This window comes from Brachycentrus maculatus, unplaced genomic scaffold (assembly GCF_059751285.1).
Source record: "Brachycentrus maculatus isolate JH-2025_06_01 unplaced genomic scaffold, ASM5975128v1 h1tg000193l, whole genome shotgun sequence".
NCBI lineage: Eukaryota > Metazoa > Arthropoda > Insecta > Trichoptera > Brachycentridae > Brachycentrus > Brachycentrus maculatus.
In genome coordinates this window covers 152,501-169,179 of record NW_028280944.1, presented here as the reverse complement: position 1 = coordinate 169,179, position 16,679 = coordinate 152,501, and the positions used below count along the sequence as shown (strand labels likewise).

Sequence of the window (16,679 nt, the reverse complement as noted above, 5' to 3'; positions counted from 1 at the left end):
CTATTAGAGCTCAAAAACTGATGAGTGTGGACCATGAACAATTATTTTTTAGTAGAAAATTTGTCTTTTCTAAAATATGTCACCTAAACCCCTAAGTATAATATAAAGACCTTATTTGGTGGCAAGTAAAAAAATCGACATTGGTGATAAGACTTTAGACTGGTGATAAGATATTCAGATTTACTTTCTTCAAAAATGCGCACAAGTCAAAAGGTAGGTTCTCCACTCCCGATCTAGACAGTATATTTTGTTCAGTCACTTGTAAATGTGGAGACTGACCGGAGCATTTCGTCATAATGTAACACGTTACGATGCGAGCATTCAGGCAGTCAGTACAGCGAGCCGAGCGCTCCATCCATAGTTTCGGATGCTCGCCGCGAGCGATGTTACGACGTTATGTTTCGACAAAATGCTCCGGTCAGTCTCCACCTTAATATTTGAATGCTTTTTTGAATGAATTGAATAAGATCAACAAAAAAAAATATACCATTATGTATTTCTATTGCATATTACTAATATAACAACATTATTGTCAATAGTTGGTCGGCTGTCCAAATTCAAAACACAGTAAGGGACATTTTTTTGTAGTAGGTTTTTTTTGCATTTATGGACTAAGTAGACTCTACTTAGTCCAAAAATGCAAAAAAAACCTACTACAAAAAAATGTCCCTTACTGTGTTTTAAATTTGGACAGCCGTGGTAATGATGATGCAAACATCTTGAAATTGACAAAAATCAATACATATATACTATTTATATTTAAAAAAAATATATACATAATAATAATAAACATATAAAATAAGCGGTTAATTAAACATTCATATTTTTTATTTAACAAGTTACATTTTTTAAGAATAATTCATTTTGTAAATGCAGATTCCTCAATATTTGCCATTTTTAATTTGATTTCCGCTTCTTCTCGCATAAGGAGAGCAGTTTCCTTTTGAACGATGGCTGTTTCTAGTTGGTGCCGAGCTGCTTCTAATTGATTACGGGCTGTTTCTAACCTGACAAGATGGATCTCTCGATCTTGTTCCATGAGAAGATTCATCCTGTCTATTCTTGCCCGAGCTTCATTTTCAATAACTGTAATAAAATAATATATGTGTAAAATAATAAAATAATATATATCGACTAATGGTACTGGAATACTTATGATGAGGAAGACGGAAACACGCAAATGAAGTAAATTATTTATTTAACGAAAATTATAAAACACTTATAAGGGCGAAAAGAACAAAGCAACGCCAATAGAAAAAGAGCGAGCGCGATTTATATACGTTTCAATTTTAATCTTATCTGAGCACACAAATATTGATCCTCCACCCCTTATATGTATACGATTTTAAAGGAGTTACATGTGGTGGGGACGATAATTTAAACAAATTAAAGTCGATGAACTGCGTCTCTTTGTTCTTCTGGCATGCATTTATTAATACAATTTAAATACACAAATTCTTATAAAAAATACACAAATTTGGAAGGAACAATATGTATATTCAAATTGAATAATATGTTATCAAGCCTGAATAGCCCATTATGAAAAATAAAAATCAAGTTGTGTTAGAGTAACCTTAAACATAGAAACTCTGATTTATTGTTAATGACAGGACCACAACCCGACTCATTGCCCACATATCTTTTAGATTTCAGGGGAATAATTTGTTTCTCCATTATTCTAACCCTTATCTGCACCCAATGGTGCATAGGGCACTGCATCGTATTGATGCAGTGTTATTTTGATACATGAAGGCAAGTTAATCACTCCTACTCTTCAGGGACCAGTCCACGGTAATACAAATTAAATAAATATTAGAGTGTAAAATCATTAATATTTTTTTTCATCCCGCCTCTGGGAATCGAGCTTGGTACCTCCAGCACGGTAGCTAAACACGCTAACCATTACACCACGGAGGCGGATGAAATAGCAACAATAAACTGAATAATTTGTAGCGTGCTATAATACAGTGGAACCCTGGAAATCCCAACTAATCAGGGCTGTGGCTTGTTCGGATTTGGAAAAGTTCAGATAAGCCGAGAAATTTAATGAAGTACTCTAGTAGTAGCTCTAATGTTAATGAAGTACTATATGACATTGTTTCTTTTAAAGTATATATATGTACATTATTTGCAACTTTTTCCATTTCAGTCTAATATCACAGTACTTGAGTAACTATACAAGTACAGTACTGTATACTTTATTAACTTTCCAATAATTTTTCAACAAAATTTTGTAAAATATTATAATTTTATGTGAAAATAAAGTTCTTCAATGTTTTTCTTCAAATGTTTTTCTTCAAAATCTTGTTCGGATTTGCGAGGTTTAGGTTTAGGTAAAGGGAAAAGTTTTTTCCACATTGACAAAACATATAACATTGACATAATATATGTCAATATCTACTCACCTCTCCGTGGAGCTTGATTAATCCCTCTCCTATAAACTTCATCGATATTCACTTCTGAAATTTTAAACCATAAGTTAAGAAATATTTTACCATGCATATAAATAATAAACAATCACAGAATATAGAGAGGGCTATATTATTTTAAAAGTTTATAAACCTTAAAGCTGAAAACCCGGAAATCACATATACATATATATGACACCGAGTCAATAATGTCTAATACAAATAATGATTGTAAAAAATACATAAAACCTAAAATTATAAAAAGCATTCTTTTTTCTTCGTTCATACTTCTTCTTCTTCTAACCCTTATCCGCACCCAATGGTGTATAGGGCACTGCATCGTATTGACACAGTGTTATGTTAATCGTTAACACATTAAGAAAAGGTGATCAGCCCTTTGTTTCAGGTACTAGTCCAGGGTAATATTGAATAAATATCACAAAAATAATTTCTTCACTCATATTTATTTCATACTTTTTTTCACTCATATTTACTCATACATATTTATTCAATATTACCCTGGACTGGTACCTGAAGCGGAGGGCTGATATCCTTTCCTTCATGTGTTAACGATCAAGGTATCATTGTGTTTATATAATACAGTGCCCTATGCACCATTGGGGTGCGGATAAGGGTTTGAATGAATGAAAAATAAGAAATATTGGTACCAATAAATTTAAGTGATTTTTTCAATATTACTAGGGTAATATTGAAAAAAACACTTATTATTTGACCTCCCCTGGGAATCAAACCCAGGACCTCCAGTGCGGTAGCCGAGTGTGCTGACCATTACACTATGAAGGCCGACAGATACAGTCGTTTATAATTGACTATTCATAATAAACCAGAAAAAATAGCTAAAATATTATATGCTAGTACTTAGAGAATCTTTTGAATCACTTGCAAAATTTTAAGTCGCTCTCTCCTTAACAATTTGGCAAATGCAACTACGGGACATTTAGCTTTAAGGTACAGGAATATCATACCCATGACAGATGGAGGACTCAAGGAGATGGCCCTCTGCGATCCAGAAGTCGACGGCATTTTAAAACTAAAATAAATATAAAAATAATATGGTAACACAATAAAATATCAAAATAGTTTACTTTTTGCACAACATTTACACGAACAAGGTACCATAGAACAGGGCTACTTATTCATTATTGTAGACCAAATACAGATTTAATTTTTTTTTGTACTGGGCTAAGTAACACATGAAAGTTCAAGTAGCCCCATTGTACGGTACCTAAGTAAAATACCAAGATAATATATACTTCTCACACTTCAGACGCTAGCTCAGGGTTATTTCAAGAGTTCCTTTTTGAGGAATTATTTGTTGAAATTTTGGATATAGGCAAAACAGCATCAAAATACAACAACCATCTAACCTATTTGATCACATAATATTAATTACTTGAACAAGTTACAACATATTGCACAATGTTTGCTTTTCTCTTAAACTTATAAGGAATATTAATGAAGAGGACTCGTTAATTAAAGAAAGACAGCTTTTAGTCAACATAAATCAGTTCAATTTGCATCAGTGCTGGTACACAGATTGCTGTTCTTAGAACGGCGAGTAGATTATGGCACTCCTATATATATATATAAAAAACCGTATTCATGAATTGAATTTATATTACTAATTAACCTAGTAGCCATTTTGAAGAAAAATGTAGGCTGTTGTTATGCTTTTATATTTATATAAACTAAAATGGAAACAGTTTGATGTAAAAATCACAAAAATATAACGTAAGAATATAAGGTAAACACGGTTATTTACATACAATATTTATAACTGCGATCATATCACACATACCTGAATGTGAGGCCGTTGTTTCTTTGAATATTCCAAGAACACGCGTTTTTAATAATTTGCACCGAAAAGGGTTTTGAGCGATCTTAATAATCGTGGTGTCATGAAGAATAATAAATATCAAAAATAAAATCGGACCTCGCGATCACCAATAAAAAGTAAACATAGAGCAAAGATTATATTGACACGGACTACCAAAGATCAATGAGTAGACGCAGCTGCAAAAATATAAAAGCAGAGACAACTTATAAACAATTTTAAACCACAAACATCGCAGGGTAGGTACCCCATTGGGTTTAATTTACCCGATTTTTGTAGTATCCGAAGATCAGCAAAAGTTTTCTTCACTTTATCCCTGTAGTAGTCCTTTCTGCATCTGGACAAAGAAAAAAACGCCTTGCTACCTAAGACGAACTCTTTATAATTATTTTTATAATTTTTTTTTAAAGAGATATACGCTTACAAAAATAGTACTTCAATTTCATACTATTTCTGTGAGCCTAAGCGGCTCATTTTTAGAAATAGGTATCAAATTATGGTAGAATGGGTTCGAAATGAGAAACTCTGACTCAAGAGACTGCAACACTAACCGCGGGACAACTAGACACCTCATTGTAAAAATTGTGAATCATAGGTTTTATAACTAACTAACCATCACGCCGCTTTGACGAGAATCGAACGCCACACCACTCTGTCTTGCAAACATTCTTTGCCTCTTCCACATTGCATATCCTCATACATACCCGACGATTATTGCCTGACCTGGCTGCTTTTAAGTATTTGACAAACCTGATTGTGCCTCATTTTCCCCTGCTTCTTTTTCCAACTACATCCGCCTCATTAATTTGTTTAACAGTTCTTTCCTCATTCATACGTTCCACATGTCCAAACCATCTCACCACACCTTTTTTATTTTATTGATAATGCTTATCTCAGCCTGCATTCTTTCCTTATTTCATCATTCGAACATCTACCTGTTCCTATAGTCTCATTGTAAAAATTATGAATCATAGGTATTTATTTTTATGCTTACTCCAATTTACTGTTCTACCATGCCTATATAGCATTAATTTAATCTTTATTAACTTCCTTTCATGTGTATAAATAAAGTACATAAGGAGTTATTAATAAATTTTGTCATGGATTTATAATACGAGAGGTATTATTACGTCAGATCTTTATTTCTAATGTGCAAACAAAAGAATGTGATAATCTCCGTTGAAAATAAGGAACATTAATAAAAATAAAAATGATTTTGTAAAATAATAATTTATTTAATACTTGAAAAAAGTTATGATACCTACATAAAAATATAAAATGAAAATGACGATATTTAAAAATTTCATAATTTACTTAATTTGTAAAGATGTTATTTAAATATGACAATTATAATTATTAATAACGAACGAATAAAGCACAGTAACCCAAAATGTCAGTTAGGTTTAAATAGTACATTTTTATGTAAATTTAGTAATCACAAATATATTTTTCTAGAGTATTATTCCTAATGTTTTCTGATTTTCAAAACTGTCAAATAATTTACCCGTGGGCCTCCATAATTCTGAACTCCCAATGAGTATGCATAAAACCAATATATCTAATATAAAAACGATAACCTAAGCTAATTAGTACATTTATTAAAAAATATATATTAATTAACAAACATAATATTCATCAGTATTAGCAAACTGGATGATTTTATGTATTCACATTGCAATTTTTGTATTTCATTTTCAATATTAACAAAAAAAAAAGAGATTCTATACAAGAACTACATATATCATTATCTCTATTATAAATTGAGAACCTATTGAATTTAGCTCATACATTTTTGGGTCTTGATGTAGCCACAGCATGGTTGTACAATTATCGAGAAACTGATATGACAGCATAACATTTCAATCTCATTAATTTGTAATATCCAGTTTATCTGAACTGATGTTATATTTGTTGCTAAGTCCGTGAAGTCGCATTTTGAAATCTGAAAAATATATACTACTATAATCAATATATAGTCAATGGATTATTATTACATGTTGACATACCCAATTAATAAAAAAATGGATCTGCAGAAAATAAGGTATTGATGTATGATAAGGCATTATTAGTACACTGTGTTTAATATTCACTAAATAATAGTCATATTGCTGAACAAATAGTTATTCTCAATTCCATATTTTTTCTTGTATGTATAAATATGCCCAGAAAATATCACAATTACTGTCTTTTAATATAGTGGTTCTGCAGATCTGATATATTTTTGTGTTTGTCGATTGTGAAGCAACAAGAATAAATGTCAATAACAATAGAATTAACTAATTATATAAATACGCACTTCATAAAAACATGAACATTAAAAGGTAAATATTCAAATGAAATTATAAAGGCATTATAAATAATCTTAGGGTAGTTGTATCTGTAATTATGCGGTGGAATAACATTAAATAATTTTTTTTATTTTTTTATATTATCCACTGACACTTCGTGATGGAATTGCATTTTTAATTTATTATTAGATTAAAACCAATATTTTTAGCTTTTCCACTTTTTTATTTGACCAGCGACCGGGTTTCGTCGTTACCGACATCATCAGACTGGATGTCTGATGATGTTGGTAACGACGAAACCCGGTCGCTGGTCAAATAAAAAAGTGGAAAAGCTAAAAATATTGGTTTTAATCAAATAATAAATTACATTAAATAATGTCTAATTTTGATGTTACAAAATAATGAATAACTATCGTATACTACAGTTTAATTATTGGATAGCTCTGTATTAGAAAGTGCTTTAAATTATTTGACAATGGCACTTGTATACGCATCTGTAAATACTGAGTGAAGTGTTTTAACCCTAGTACTATTATATAAAATCAGAATTGAAATTGTAAATGCATGATGTGTGTTGGATTTTTCAAAGATAAAAAAATCAGATATAAAATAGTATAAGCTAGATACATAATACTATCAAAATCTGTTTTGTAGAAGGCACGACTTCAGTGGTTAAAAAAAAAATATTACATATCTGATTGGCCGAATTTATAGAGCATGATAAAAAAGATGTATAGTTTGTTCAGGAGTGGCGTGTAAATACTTATATAGAAATATCCATAATACTGTATTGTTAAAATTTTCAAAGATTTAAAGTTAAAAGGCATAAATCTACAACTTGAGAATATTTTAAATAGAAGTACTAAATCAATTAAATTTTTAATTGTTGATACAAAAACATCTCAATGTCACATTACGTTCTATTGATTACGTCACATTGAGTTTTACCGGAAGACATTTTATCCAGTGTAGTTGGGACTTTAATTAAAAATAAGATAGTTGATGAAAGATACAAATATAATTTATTAGTCAATGATGTCTCATTATAGTCAAAAAACTGATTTTATCTTCAAATGATAAGAATGTGTAATAAATAATATGATTTTTTTTTCTACAGTTGCTTTATTTGTTTTAAGGTAAGAATGTAATTGTTAATTGATTGTAATTTTTATAAATACATCAAAATATCGATTAAAAATATATACTACCTCAAAGCATAACATTTTGATAGAAATAACAATAGTAAAAAAATGAAAAGTAAAAAATATACTTACCTGGATTGCTGCCAATAAAAATAAAGAATTGAATTGTTAAATAACACAGAATAAAATTTATTTCACCTAGATTATTTAAACTATGTTCCTAAATTACAAATTTAATCAATGGATCAATAAACTTTACAATACCTTAATTTGTTTGTGGTGACGTAATTATGTTATTTTAATATTATAAAGGTGAATAAAGGATAATTACAAAGTGATATTTGATAGCAAAGACTATGGGCATTACTAGCAGTCAACAAGGAAATCTGTTTTATTTCATTTCACAATATGCCTACTTAAAACGGCATAGTGTGTATATTATTGCTCCTAATTTTTTTTAAATAAATTAATGATCGATTCACATGACAATATAAAAAAAGAATTACAATTTTGCCAAAGTTATTTTTAAAAAAAATCTTGTTCTCAGTCCAATAAAAAAGTGAAATCAAAGAAACAAGTAAAAAAAAAAGAAGTATCATTTATTGATCATCAATAATATTGTCTGGTTTCCATTGGTTGCATTTTTCCATATTAGATTATTAACCTTTTCATTTGAGGGTAACCTTGTTTACCATGCTAAAAATAAGAAATTTTTGTGAATTTTACACTTATTAGATTTTTCACTCATTAGAGTATTCTAGACTGGTACTTGAAGCGCAGGACTAATCTACCTGGCTTTCAAATAATCAACAATCATTTTAACATTGTATCGACAGATTGAATGCAGTCAGTGGCTGGAACTTACCATACGCTAATGGGGTTCTTGATGTGTACCCCCATGACAAGCTGCAACTTTAAAGATAATTTGAATTTAACTGTATTACTTTTGATATTGATTGTAACAAACATATTTTTATTTTTATTAAATAAGCATATTAGGTTTTTCCCTCAATAAGTTAGTAATAAAATAAAATAAAAACACACTACAAACATAAAAAGTGGACAGTACAGACAAAATCAAATACACAAAACTTGGAGTTAAATACACACTAAATAGACCAATCACATTTACTGAATATCACATTTCATTTTTTTATTAAATTCCCAAATAAATAAAAAAACTACAATTTGCTTTTTTTTTCTTTGAGTACAAAGATGTCAGTGAGAGAAAAAAATATTAATGTGGTATAATGGTTTTTTTCTTCTTCACTAATTTGCAAAAATAATGAAGTTGGAAAATATTGAAAGCAAGTATTTGTTATGATAAATTTAATCTACTATTTGATAAATCTTTTAAAAGTATAACAAGAATAAGCACCATTGGTTCATTTAAAGGTGACAATTTCTCAAAACAGTGTACATTGAAATTGTACATGTTTTTGGAGATTTATAAATAGTATTTTTAAAGGCACAATTAATTTATCTCATCAGTTAAGTAAATTCAATTACATGGTCTTACTTTACTTAAAATATAACACAGATTTATATAGCATATGTATATAGGATTGCATGTATTGTTTAAAGATAAAGCATTTGTTCAGCATTAAAAGCATTTCATGGGACTCATTTTTTGGTAAACAAAAGTAAAATATTTTCAAAATTTCGATGCCAGTCTTTGACCTCATCAAGCATACCTCGTCAACCGTAGGGCCATAAAATACCAGCTTAAAAAGCGTGAAGCCTCACATTTGGGGTATAGTGATTACTTTAAATTGACAATATTTATTGATTATACACGTGGCATATGTTTATAATGTTGATGTTCAATCTAGTTATTAAAATTTTTTATGAAAAAACTCACTCTGCAGGGCACAACCTTTTCATTAATATATTACTACTCGATAGGTTGCATCCCATATAAGAACTACTAAACAGATATTTCATCATATAAACACTTATTGCTAGGATGCCAATTGATTACTTTTAGGTAATAGGACAAATATATAATGTAAATAAAAGAACAATACTTTTTCACTACTCTGATCTAAGTATGAACAAAAATTGTAGGGGAGAGTGCCTATGAGTGGGACAGAGGATGAATGGGACAATCGTCCTCCAGCCCAAACTATTGTTACAAAAAAAAATTAAAAATTACCCAACATGAACGCTACGATATAAGACAGATTAATCCTTAAACCTCAGTTCTCGACTGACAGTGAAGCGAGTAAGACGTGTTACAATTTTTTTGCGTCAAAAAGTAAATTATATACTGCAATTTGATTTTGTTTGTACATATAGGTTTTGATAAGTGCTGCAATTGATATATACAATTATTTAAGTTGGTTCTCTCAGGATATTATAAAGTATGTTTCATCAAATTTACTTTAGTATAAATATATCGATTTATCTATTTTTCTAAAAATCACGCATTTCCTTGAATGGGACGCGCGCAGTGATCATGAATGGGACGATCCCACTCAAGGAAAAATTGTCCCATTCATGGCGAATACTTTTAATTTATATTAAAAATCATTTGTACTCGTTTGTATTACACGCATTGTAAAACTTATATTGTTTTTAGGTTATAATGCTACAAACACGCCATAGTTCACCAACCATCAATCACCAACGTTCTAATTGAAGCTGCTGTAGAAGAGGTTTTAAATAAAAGCAAAATATTAGGTCGGTTGCAAAGACATATGCAATAGGAAAATCTTCTCTTTATAGACATGTCAAACAAGTAAAGGCTGATAGGAAATAAAAGAGCCTATCAGCGGAAGCTAAACTGGTAGTGCATAACGGAGTCCTGGTTCTAACTCTATTGTATGGAAGTGAAACATGGAGTTGGCAAAATAAGGATGAAAGTAGACTGAATGCAGTCAAAATACGATCTCTCAGAAGAATGTGCGACAAAACGATGTATGATAGATGTTCGAATAGTGAAATAAGGAAGGAATGCAAAGCTGAGATAAGCATAATCGATAAAATTAAGAAAAATGTGTTGAGATGGTTTGAACATGTAGAACGAATGAGTTAATTAGAACGGTTAAACAAATGTACTAGGCGAATGTTATTGGAAAAAGGAGCAGAGGAAGACCGAGAAAAACATGGCACGATCAGGTAAGCCAAATAGTTGAAAGTGGTCAGGTTAGGAGTCGTAACAATCGGCGAGTATGTATGAGGAGATGCATGAACGTGGAAGAGGCGAAAAGAATGTTTGTAAAGACAGAGTGGTGTGGCGTTCTATTCTTTCTACCTATCCCTGCGGGGAAGCGGCGTGATTGTAAGTTAGTTATTTTTAATTAGTCAGCTTAGTCTGAAGCGAGAAGAAATACTTTCCACGTATTTAAATTCAGCTGGAAGAATATGTTCTACAGTACAGAAATAAATCAGTAAGGGGAAATCAAGTATAATATCTGACACTTCAGAAAAGAACAAGTTTTTGAAAATACAATTATTGAAGAATGGAAAATGAAAACCTAAAGATAGACCAAAAAATAAGCCTAACGCTAAAAGAGTTTTAAAAAAACTCAGTTTTCAACAAAATATTTCAATGAGTGATGACAGAGATCAGTTCAGATAAATCGGGTTGAAATAGAAGGTGTATCACTGACAAAAACAAGAGGAAAGGAGGATAATAAGTGTCACATATGTGAAGGAGAATATCAATATAGTTTTATGCAATGGCTTAAATGTAAATTTCGTGGCCCATGAAAATTGTGAAATATTAAAATATCTGAACTTTTTTTGCCAAAAATGTTGCGAAAATGTTTAATAAAATTTCTTTTACATGTGTCTACGTATTATACAGATAATTTTTGTTTTAAAATACAATTATTCCATCAATCTAGCATTTTAATTAATGTCCCATTCATGGTATACTGGTGTCCCTCTCATGGGAGGGTGTTTATGAATGGGACATTTTAGGACATTATTTGAAATCGATTTTTCAGGCAGTTAGGTTAATTTTTTTAGAAAACAAAGTTCGACATATTTGTAGCTAAAAGATTGAATAAAGAGAAACCACGTTTACTTTTTGTGATTTATTTTAAAGAGAAGAACTAGAGAGGCAAAATCAAAAACGTCCCATCCATGGGCACTCTCCCCTACACATACTTTGATAATAATTATTTCAATCTTGATAATATATAGCATGACGATTGTTATGCAACTATAAACTAAAAAAACAAATGATTAGCATCATATTTATACTGCGCATAGAAGCAAATACTTAAATATTATTTTGCATTATAATTAAACATTTGATTTAATAATTATATATATATATATATATATATATATATATATATATATATATATATATATATATATATATATATATATATATATATATATATATATAAACATATAAAAATGCTACAATATATAAGAATAATAATTTTATGTTACTTACAAAATTTTAGTAGTCAAAAAAGCCACAAACAAACCCCAGATACAAAAATGTTAGTATAATATAAATGTTCAGGATTAAATTAATTCTTAAGATATATCACTTTCATAAAATGGATAATTGCTAATGATATTTAAACATGTTACTAATACATTGCTTGTTATATTTTAAAGCCATCATATAAAAATATATATTAGATGTTATAAATGGCTCTAATCAATATAAAAATTAAAATTATAGGGTACTGATAAGCTGTTGTATAAAAAGTAATTGTTTTTTTTAAATTTTACTTGCACCAGAAGGATCGGATCGATATGTTAATCGATAATTTTGAACAAAACGCTAAAAAATTAATGTTTTAGAATAATTTTAATATTACAAATATGCTATGTACGGAAATGCCAGTGATGATTATTAAGTATTACGATAAAAATGTAGCTTGAGCAAATCGTACATACATAAAAATCAAGTGCTACAAACGTATGCTACAATCGTAGTGTTCATACAATTTACGAAGATAGCTTGTAGAATAGTTTTTTTTGAACATCTGATGTTTGCGAGCCATTCATATAAATACAATATACTTGTGATATTTTCCGCACAACCTGCAGGGTGCATCCCATATAAGGACATAAGTAGTGCCTACCCTACCTTACTCGCATAAACCTAAAGGTGGGGACTGACTAGAGCACTTCGTCGTAACATAACATTTGCGGCGAGCATCCTAACATCAGATGGAGTACTCGGAACGAGCTCGGCTCGCTGTACTGACTATACGAATGCTCGCATCGTAACGTGTTACGTTACGACGAAATGACTCCGGTCAGTCCTCACCATAAGAAGTTTACCAAATTAATTCACAGCATCACCATTGAGCACACTACTACAACATGTCAAAAGTATGGAATGTTGACTATATTCTACTATACATGGAAAAATATGTGTATGCTTCAAGGGATATCACAGCTTGTACAGTGCTGAATAAAAACACTGCTTTTTGCATGGCAGAAACTAGCTTCAGAATCGTCTCTCGATAAAATATGGAAAACTATAATAATTAAAGAATTATACATATATGACTATTTTTTTTAGTAATCATTTTCTCATGGGACAAGTATTTTTTTTTCCATGAATTAAAATGTAATTTTGCTTGCTGCTTACCCTGATTAAAAACTGTACGCTACAATTGTACGCTTTGACTATGTGAAGTGCCTATGAGGTAGTATTTCATAAAAAAGGCATTATATAAATTATTCGAAATTGTTATAATCAAGCTACCTTTAATCATAAGTGAACACCATGATTGCAGCATACGAAAATGTATATAGGATACATATAGAGATGTACATTGTAGTGCTGCACGCTGTGCGGACTTATCGCTGGCAAATACTGACGACCAATTTAATAATTGGATTAAATAAGGTCACTTATGTTAAGGTCAGTCAATGAGACAGTAAATAAAAATAAATCTTAAAAATTAAAATGACATTCTTGGAATTATAATTTTGGACCCCTCCTACAACCTTAGTTATGATATAATTTAAGACACTGGTTACTAAGAATTCCTACACAATAGGACAACTCTGCCATAATTATGGAAAAAGTGGATTCGGTACTTTTTAAAATGAGTTTCATTTTTTTGTTTACAATTCCAATCTTGAACATCAAAAATAAAAAGTGTATTATTTGAGCGGTTTTAAAGAAATAATAAAAAAATTCGCAAATACGAAGGAATGATATTATTTTAATATTTTTGTTCACTTTTCATTATTTGGAGAAGCCACTCTTTCGCTAAGTATGCCAGAGCTCCGCAATCAAACAGGACAATCAAAACAATGATTTTTTTGTTGTTATTTACACACAACCTTAAATTGTTATAGATAATGAAATTATTAAATTATATTACCGACATATTTAGATTGCCATTAAAAATAAAGGTTATTCATGATCAAGACAGAGCGAGTTCACACAGAGAGCTGTAGAGGTTGCTGTCCTAGAAAATGGAGAGCAACTCAACTTACAGTTTTGCGTGTGAACCAGAGCTCATACTAGATGTTTGTAAAATAAAATGTACTCTGTATCAATTCAAGTTTGAACTATCTGTTAACCATCTTACCCACTAATAAAAAAAAATCAGTCAGATCTTGAAAATAAAGAGCCTAGGATGTCACTGATGTAAATGTGCAAGATTCAAACATCTTATTAAATGTCCCTAGTATGGAATGAATGAATGAAATTATTTATTTTTAATAAGATTACTTTTGGAATACGGGTTCTGCAGAATCCGGGGTGTGGTCTCCATGACCCTCAGGAGGAGTTCGTCCAAGTAGTTTTCTAAATCCTTGACCTTTTTCTTTTGGTTGTCCACTTCATTCTGCAGACTCCACGCCATCACTACGAGATCTTCTCGGCTCTTTGTCTCATATTGCTGAACAATGTCCTTGGGTAATTTACTGTAAGCTGGATTCATTTTGATTTCGTCAATGATACCTTCCTCTCCTATAATGATTCGTTCGCCGAGTGATTTTTTGGACTTGTCTTTAGTAAATTTCTTGAAGAATTTAGGGCTGTCGTTTTTCTCTTTCAAAGCGGATGTGAGATTTTCAACACTTTTATTTTTTTCCGAAGACACTCTTTCTTTCTCCAGAAGAGCTTGACTCTGAACTTTACCTTTTAGAAGCTTCTGTGACCATTCGTCTTTCTGATTGATGTTTGTGGCATTAGGAGTGTGCGTGATGTCCTCTAGCCCGAGTCGGACCGGTTTTGGAGGTGCGGGGGACTTGTCGGGAGCGCCGATTCCTCCGCTCGTTGATCGGCGTAATAGTTCACCGCCTCCCAAGTTTTCTAGAGACGCATTTGCGGGAGATGGGACAAATTTGTTAACCCTGGGAAGAGTACTAGTATTGTTAGAATTGTTGACGTTGAGAGAACTACCGGAACTTTTGTGGGAAAGGTCATCGAAAGCGAACTCATCTTCATCTTCGCTGATCACTCCGGGATCCGCCTGGCCGATAGCCTGCCCAGACTTACTGTGGAAAGGACTTCCGGAAGGTGGTTTGCCAGTATTCTGTAAGCTTAATGCGCTTCCTCCCAAAGAAGAAGAATCGCCTTTTTTCTCTTTCTTGTTTAAATGCATTTTTGAGCCGAGATTCTTGGCAAACTTCTTTAATCCTTTCCGCTTTTCTAAGCTCCCGATGCTGAGAAGACTTCCACCCATGTTCTGAGCGGCAAGAGATAGCTGCCCCATTGAAGATTTATACTTTTCCTTTTTGCTTAAATCTGTAAGGCTTCCCTCTTTAACAGTGAAGCCAATTTTTACTTCAATATCCCCTCGATTTTTAGTACTATCCTTACCCGGTTTACCTTCAAGTTTGTACCACCGATTTTTAGGCCTTTCGTAAACATCGAGTCCTGACAGAGGTATTGATACTTGACCTAGAAACTGATCTCCAAGAAAGTTCCTATGTAGTACAGTCAAAGTGACTTCTGCCGTGTTTCCTTGCGCGGGTATCATGAGGTCACATTCTTCGTGCCATTCGACGTCTTCTAGGGACTTTTCTTTCGTGGATGTTTGAAATTTCTCCTTGCCCAACCCAATGGTGACAAAGCAATCATTTGTCCCATGTTTACCCTTTGTCGGTAAATTTTTAGCTCTCTGAACAGTAACTTGAACGTGAGTCGGACTCCACATGATTAACAATTTTATTTAATATAAACTATTTGAAATAAATTAAAAAAGAACAACAAATTTCACACCGTGACAATAACAACAGGGGCTGTCAGCTTGTGTCAGCTCACCAAATGTGTCATCTGCAATAAGGTGTTGCAAGTTGATAACTAACGGGTACGTACCTATAAACAATAAACTGGGGTCAGTTGTTTTTTTTTTTTTTTAGGTTTTTTTGCGTATATGATTTATCTCATGATCATAAAAAAGAGGTACTGATAAAAAGAAAACAAATCTTAACTTTCGATGCAAAAGCCGTCATTCAATTAAAAATATTCTTAAAAAAATATTTTCTACTTTAAGTACGTATAGATATCTATTTGTAAATACATAATACGTTGCGGAGATGTTTTTTCGTTAAATAATATTAAAGTTTTTTTCTGCAGGTAATCTTTCATACAATTCTTATACTTATATATTTTAGAGCTGGAATTATGAACGCGTTATCTGTATAATAAAATACCGTTGCAGTAAATTAAAATTTACTTTACTTTTCGGGGATAACGGAGAACTTATTATCTATCCATAATATAAATTTCCTATCAACAAAGAACAAAAGGCGGTTTCAAAATGCTTATATAAATAAATAGAACTTCATATAAAAAGTTAATTTACATATATTGAACTAAACTTTATGGATATGAGGTTTATTATATGCAACCCAGGATGTCAAGCCCAGTTAAATAAGAGAAATAAAACAATAAATGATTTCATGATTAGGAATATTATTTATTGACAAAAATGTAGAGTATCATAATAGTATTTCGGTACATTAAAAAAAAATACATACATTACATTTATCCTATACATACCTATCTAAAATAAATTTGAAAGAGTAAATTGATAAT

General features: G+C 31.1%; 2 protein-coding genes across 3 annotated transcripts; both read right to left on the bottom strand.

The window, feature by feature from the left end:
- Positions 1-810: 810 nt before the first annotated feature.
- On the bottom strand, positions 811-4,835 carry LOC148307713 (uncharacterized). The gene is made up of 4 exons (XM_088262931.1): positions 4,228-4,835; positions 3,395-3,459; positions 2,406-2,459; positions 811-1,086 (listed from the first exon to the last, which is right to left on the bottom strand). The coding sequence occupies exons 2-4, from the start codon at positions 3,450-3,452 to the stop codon at positions 860-862; spliced, it is 339 nt and encodes a 112-aa protein (XP_088119057.1). The 5' UTR covers positions 3,453-3,459; positions 4,228-4,835; the 3' UTR covers positions 811-859.
- Positions 4,836-5,477: 642 nt separating this feature from the next.
- Rip11 (Rab11 interacting protein) lies at positions 5,478-15,909 on the bottom strand. 2 transcript variants are annotated; one of them, XM_088262932.1, is made up of 2 exons: positions 14,364-15,909; positions 5,478-6,205 (listed from the first exon to the last, which is right to left on the bottom strand). In XM_088262932.1, exons 1-2 carry the CDS (start codon positions 15,793-15,795, stop codon positions 6,132-6,134), a joined length of 1,506 nt encoding a protein of 501 aa, XP_088119058.1. In that variant the 5' UTR covers positions 15,796-15,909; the 3' UTR covers positions 5,478-6,131. The 2 variants fall into 2 exon arrangements, with proteins under 2 accessions (XP_088119058.1, XP_088119059.1); XM_088262933.1 differs by lacking the exon at positions 5,478-6,205 and having other exon boundaries at positions 14,199-15,909.
- Between the last annotated feature and the right edge of the window lie 770 nt (positions 15,910-16,679).